Genomic DNA, 7,397 nt, shown 5'->3' with positions numbered 1-7,397 from the left:
TTCTCATATGTTTGCACTAGTCTGGTATGAACAACAACAATTATTTTTACTGGAACTCAGAGTATCCATAAGGGCATGTCCTCACTTTGGTCCTATTTTTCAACTATGCTTCACTGACAAGGCACCTCATCAGAGTTATAGTGTGAATGATAACTTATTGTTTTAGAATGATAGACTTGTTATTCGACCTAAGAGTCCCTTAATTTCCAAGGTTTTGCAAGAATATCATAGCTCTTTTATTAGAGGCCATGAGGGAATCACTCGAACTATATATCGCATTTGTAGTCAGTTATATTGGCCACAGATGAAACATGATATTACTGAATATTTGAAGCCATGTGTCATTTGTCAACATGCTAAACACTCTACTTCTCTGCCAATTGGGTTTCTAAGTCCCTTACATATTCCTACTCAGGTTTGGGAGGATATTGCCATGGATTTTATAACGGAATTGCCAAATTCTTGTGGTTTTACTGTCATTTTCATGACGGTGGACAGACTGAACAAATTTGGTCAGTTTTTCCTATTGAAAACTGACTATGATAGTAAGATCATGGATGAAGTCTTTATCAAGAATATTGTCAAACTACACATCATGCTGAAATTAGTAGTTTGGGATAGGGATAAAGTCCTTACTAGCAAATTTTTACAATTACTATGAAAATTTCAATATATATTTCATAAATTTCATTATTGTAGCATAATAATTTCAGTCCAAATTTTTATTAGTTATTATATTACATGTATTGAATTTATTGATAAAATATACTTTTAAAAAAATTACGTGTCTTTTAATTAGATGTTCAATATTAAAAGTTCTAACAAAGTCACCAATTTGTTTGGGACGCTCCTAACAAGTGGTAACCCCTCGCATATTTAAGATGGAAAGATTAAAATTTACTTTATATGTTGCAAGGGGTAAGCCCTCACATTTAAAAAATTTAAATTTTTAAATTGGGCATTGTGAAGGGGTATCCTTCACATCATTTATTGGTGCGTTTAAATTTACCTTTAGGAAGACAAATCATTAGAGAGTGAGATCTCATTTTGTTCAACAGTTTGATATTTTAGCATTGTGAGGGGTACCCAAACCACCTTATTAATTGTGACTGATTTGACAATAGTTTTTTATAAAATTTAGTATTTATCTTGATAGAATACCTTTTTTGGTCCCTTAAGTATATCTCAGGGTCCAGTTTGATCACTTTCCTTTTAAAAGGACCAATTTGGTCATTTACCTACTCAAACAATATCATATCAGTCATTTCCTTCAGTTATTCAAAAACTGCGTCAAATATTGCATCTGTGACATCTGAGGTGGCATATGATGTGGAATTTATTTTGGGTCTGGATTCAATAATTTATTCCCATGAAAGGCACCATACCTTTTAGTCAATATTCACCATTAGATTGATCAGATGCTTCAGACTAAGTTGAATGTTTATTTATTATTTTAAAAAAAAAACTTAGTCTCCACACAATCATTATCTTATTGTTAACTTGCACCTCTCAAGAAACCACCATCCAAAGAAAAATTCAAAGCAACATTCAAAAAATTTCAAAGGTAAATAACATAAAATAAATCTCAATAGCCAAAATTTGTCAAGGAAAACAACAAGGAATAAATCTCAATTGTACCAATTAAATTTAGCCCTAAATAACATGAGTAAATCATAAAAAATCACATCCAAATTTGAGTTGGATAAGAATAATTCTCACATTTATAGATTGGTACCTAAAGAAACAAATAATGAACATGATTCAAGAAAAAAAATGTTGAAGCCAGGTGGCCGAATAGTGACGACCTGCATATCAGTGGCAGTGACGACGACCAACGTGACATTGATGATGAGAAGTAGTTGTAGAGACGACCCTCATGACATTGGCGGTGAGATGAATATGAGGTTGTTGCAAGGTTTGAGACAGTGATGGTGATGCTCACAAAGGTCTTGAGTCGCTGGAAACATAGGTTTTGCAAGTAGCAGATCCAATGTAAGATGCTTTCTATTTAGTTTCCTTTCGTTCCCCCTTTTAATTAATGGTTTGAGGGTACAATTTGTCATGTGATTATGGTGGTGGAAAGTGAAGGAAAACAAAAATTTGGGTTCTATGGTTCTATGTTATTTTTTTGCTTCTTTTTTAGTTCATGGTGAATGTAAAATGCAGTTTGATTTAAGGGTTGTGAGAGGAAGAAGACTAAATGAAATGAGAGAGGACATTTGGCTAATAGCCCTTGAGCATCTAATTACCAATTCAGCGCCATTTGGAAATTAGTTTTGACTTTGACTAACGAATATAACATAAAGGATAAACGTGACACCTTTTTAATAGATAAAAGGATCAAATTAGTCCTTTTAAAAGGAATGAGACCAAACTGGACCCAGAGGTATACTTAAGGGACCAAAAAGACTATTTTACAATTTATCTTTTTCTTCATTTATTTTCGTTCTTGTTCTTTGTATATCTTTTACATCTCATTCTTCTTCTCTTTTTTTTTCTTTTCTGTTTCATTTTTGTTCCATTCCAAAGTTTTATTAATTTATTTTGCTACAGAGGAAAATTTAAAGATAGATATTTGACGATATTTTTTATTTCTCCCTTCATTTTATAAAATATTTTGTTTGCACACTCATTTTCTCTTCCATTCTCTAATTTATGTTATGAATGCACTACTACAAATACTTCATTTTTTAACAAAAATTTACCTCGATGTACTACACAACCAAGGTAAAATTACTTTCATTACGCACCTTTATTTAATTTTAATTTTTTTATCAAAAATATATAACATATTTCACCGGCTGTGCGAAAACCCAAGATTAGAGTCCCTTATAGACAAATTTCAATTTCCAACAACTACAATTTCATGTTTTATTTTTAATTATAATGACACATTCCTTTTTTTATTTTAATATTAAAAAATCACTGGTATTTTTTGACTTTTTAGATATATCAAGAAAGTTAATCATTATTGTTACTTTTCAAACAATAATTCTTCTTTTACATATAATACCCTTAATTATTTATTAGATTTATTTTACTTTTTCTCTCTCTGTAATAATTACCTAGGGATAATTTTGACAAAAGTGCAGTTAATACTACCTTGAATTTTATAAGTGATAATTAAAAAGAAACTAATTATTTTCAAGAAAGTGACACTTAAAAAAGAACTAATGGAGTAACTTTTCTCCTCATTTAATTGGTAAAACTGAGGGGAAATGTTACCTTAGTTTTATATATAAAAAACCACATACTCATTCTTCCTCTAAACCTAACTTATCTTTCTGCCTCCAAACTTTATTTTCCATTAACGAATCTAAATTACTCCCTTAAATAAAATTCTATTTTGTTTTTCGTGTTGTTTTTTATTTTGTTGTTGTTTCTATTGTTGATGTTGTTGTTGTTGTTTTTCATGTAATAGATGTTGTATATTCCCTCGATTTGACTGACAGACGCGGGGAAAAAAGATCACTGCAACTTATGTTTATGATTTTATTTCTATATAAAAAGATCACTTATTTTATTCTATTTATTATTTAAAATTTGAATTAGCTATTCCCTCGATTCTAAATGCGAACTGAAAGGAAAACTAATGGCATACTTAATTTTATAATATTTTTTAATTAAAATATAAATAAAATATTCCCTCAATTTTTATTGTCAACCGAGAAGAAAACTCCAAGCAACAATATTTTCCAAAATCATAATGTTAGCTCTCGTTCACTTTTTCTTCTCTCCTAAACTTTTTGAGCCCTAGCGAAAAGAGCACCATAACAACTCATCTTCTTGAAACTCATAACAATCGAGAAAATACGAGTGATCAACTAGAAGATATGATCTGTGATATTGGAGAAGATTATTTTAAGAGAGCCCATGTATATATTTTTTTATATATTGACAATGAAAAATCCTTATTTCCAATCTCCATCGCTGATTGACGTTTGTCCACGCACCCGGTTGTTTCATGCACGAATCTTCTAGAAGCGAGACACAAAAGATGTAGGTCTTCATACTCCAATTTATAGTGCTTCCTTTTGATGGAAAACATGGCTAGCATAGGCTTTTTCAAGTTTACCTGAATGCATATGCGAGCATATTTCCCACGTTCTCTAGATAAAGTGGTTTTATCCACCTTGACCGTCTTGCCAATTCGGTACGAAGGAGAGAACATGATGGTCATAATATTCGATAGGAAATTTATAGATTCTCACCCACACTTCAAGGTGATCAATATTATCAGTATTGGGGAATAATTTGGATCTTCATTCCCGTATTGTTAGGTAGTGGTCGTAAATGAGTCAAGGGCCTTCAAAGAGCACTATTTTATTATCTTCTTCACTTGCAAATGTGATAAGATAGTATTATTTCCCTAGATCAATGATGTTTTATACTCATCTTTTCTCCTACAACGGATTTAGTCTTGTCTCCAATGCTTTAAATCTGATTCTCCTTCCCAACATCTTCACAATAACACATTTCTTCCATGGTTTCGCTATTCTTCGTTCTTCCTCCTCTAACAGGATAAATTCTAGGCACTCATATTCACCAATTTTTCTTTCCTCGACTTGCAATCCATCAAAAACCTCCTCTCCTTCTTATGTTTCATCTTCTTGCATATTCTTTACAGATTCGCCAGTTACCACGTTCTTGTAAGAAACCACGACAATAGGGATGTGAATTTTCTCCGTTCTCATGAATTCCTCTTCTTATATAGGAGATACATATATTGTAGCTCCTCAATCCTTGACTTTCCTGGTGCTCCTCTCTCGCTCATCATCTTCTTGCACTTATGAAACATGGTTTGCATAAGCAAACCCTAGCGGGGAAGCTGTCATGGGAAACCCTAGCAGAGAAATCTTTCTAGCCTTGTTTGAACCTGTATGTTTTAGTGACATATCAATTTAAGCTTTGCAAGTATTTAGGTGGAAGGCTAACGATATATTTGAAGATTACACAACCCTTCTTCTTCTCCTCTTGGATATACATAATCATTATGCTACAAGAAACAACCATAAAAACTTACAATTAAATATCTACAAAAATTTCTTCTACATGGCTAAATTTATTACTCCAAACTCCAAAGCTTCATGAATCAAGGAACCCTTAGTTCTTGAGAAATCCACATATCTTTAAACCCATATTCAAATCCCTTCAACTCTTGCCAACGGGTCAACATCAATATTTAGATATGGCTTTGAACATTTATTAAATACATGTGAAATGATCTTTAAAGAAACTCCTATTTCAATCCAATAGGAGAACAACATAAGTCTTCTTTTTCTTTAGAGATTCATCTCCGCGATCTCTTTCAAATTCTTATACTATTGGACAATTGATATCCTTAAGTAAGAGCCTGACAACATCAATACATTCATGAATGAAAAACTTTAATGTAAATAGAAGTTTTCATATGAGAGTGTTTGAGAGATGGTAATTTCTAAAATTCATGAAAATATAGACAAGTTAGTGCTTAAATAGGTACAACTTTAGTGGCACCAAAATTTTAAAAACGGTGTAATAAGGCACAATGGTTTAATTCAAAATAAGAATAAGTCGATTCAAATAAGTTTATGAAATTTAGAAAATTTGTAAAAAGAATTGTTTCATAAAGAAAGTGTGATTAGATTCATTGAAGAAATGAATCGATTCACTTTAGTAAATCATTTTATTCACTTGTCTTTGCCTTTTAAAAAAATAGGAAAATACATAAATGAGTCGTTCATGATGGACGTGATTGGATTCATATGAATCGGACCTTGATTCGACTCACATAAATCAGGTTGTTCAAAATCATGATTAAAAACACCAAGTTAGAGGAGAAAAACAAAATCCATAAATTGAATCACCACGGGGGTATGATTCATTTCTGAATGCATGATATATCACCTCACATATTTTGTCATAGTATCCCAGTTGTTCTGGATACGGTCTACTAGGTCTTCTGTAGACAACATATGGTTCATATACTCAACATACCTATGAGCATCCTCCTCTTGAGTGTCATAAGTACAATAGTGACTCAAGAAATTTTTCGAATAGTTTGTATCATGTATACTAATAATTTAACAACATTGAATATTTTTTTTTACAATTAATTAAATAATATCATTGAAATAATTGCCTTGTCCTAAATTTCTTTCTTGCATCATATAGCTCCTTATACAAGTAACCTAACACAATAATGCCCCAACCATAGTAATCAACCGTGTCTAGATTCCTGAAATACTCCAAATAGATCATGTGAGTGTAAGTGTCATTCTTGTTTGCAAATATTATCGAGCCCACCAAATAAATGAGGTAGGTCCTAACAACTTTTATGGATTATGTGCAATATTTGGATTCTAAAATCCGAAAAACTTAAACATGATGTAGATTATAGAATCCAAAAATCATTTTTTAAATAACAAGAGGTTCTGAGAAACTAGAATAGTGGGAAAAGAAAATCCCTTGTGTATGACTAACAACTTACCCATCAGCAATCTGTTTCTCTCTGTTGAATGTCATTAAAATTAACATTTATTGGTAAAAAGGATAACTCACATTCAACTTCCGATTAAGTTACTGATGATTACAGTAACTCGAAAAAGAACCAATCACACTGTCTGCAATATTATTCAAGCATTTCCTTGTGAACATTATTAGTACTCAACATTCAGAATACACATGTATGCTTTACTAGTAAAGCCACATACAGAGTACAGCACAAAGAGTTTAAACTACATGGTGATAGAAACTATTCGAGACACAACGACAATCATTTGTCAGCAACAAGAGCTTCAATTTTGTCCTCACGGTGAGCTTCATGATCCTCGAGGCGACCTGTGACAGCATCATTCCCCCAAAGGATCAAAGTTGGCACACCAGTGAGCTTGAACCTAGGATCCACCCTCCATGGATGGTGTGGGTTCCTCCATGTTGGTCTGTCTCCAACATAAGCCTTCAACAGTGCAATTTCATTAGGTGAAGCCTCTAGCTTCTTCAAAATCAATGGCTCAGCTCTCACACAGTCTAGAAAGACAAAGTAAACATCATATAAAACATAACATCATGGATTCTCAAACTCGAGAAGTATCATGACAAAAGATTTTCTACTAGACAACATATGGCAGCTTGTAGTTTTTCCCGTAGGTCTAATATTGTCTCCGGCCATTTAGACTAAGTTCTATCTTAGCCTACTGCCATTTGAGGAGAATTATGCTTCCTTTCCCACAATATCTTATTTCTAATGCAAAACTATAAGTTTAAGGAAACAAACCAAAATTCGTACAAACGGCCGGAGCAAAAGTATATTAACTCGATAAATTTTTAGTGTATGTTTGATTTCATGACGAGTTTAGCAGAATCACAGTGAATAAAATGAAACGGTGGCCTACTCTGATATTAGAGCTTTAACACAA

The 7,397-nt window shown here is 32.4% G+C and overlaps 1 protein-coding gene across 1 annotated transcript in view; it reads right to left on the bottom strand.

Moving 5' to 3' along the window:
• Nucleotides 1-6,599: 6,599 nt before the first annotated feature.
• LOC127085528 (thioredoxin-like protein Clot) overlaps nt 6,600-7,397 on the bottom strand; it is a 1,701-nt gene continuing 903 nt past the window's right edge. The window contains exon 2 of the mRNA XM_051026045.1: nt 6,600-7,008. Coding sequence (XP_050882002.1) covers nt 6,755-7,008 — 254 coding nt within the window. The 3' untranslated portion in view covers nt 6,600-6,754. The remainder of the gene's footprint in view (nt 7,009-7,397) is intronic.

Source organism: Lathyrus oleraceus, chromosome 5, assembly GCF_024323335.1.
Source record: "Lathyrus oleraceus cultivar Zhongwan6 chromosome 5, CAAS_Psat_ZW6_1.0, whole genome shotgun sequence".
Taxonomy (NCBI): Eukaryota; Viridiplantae; Streptophyta; class Magnoliopsida; order Fabales; family Fabaceae; genus Lathyrus; species Lathyrus oleraceus.
Note: the sequence above shows the minus strand (reverse complement) of the source record. Positions and strands in the feature narration are given on the sequence as shown.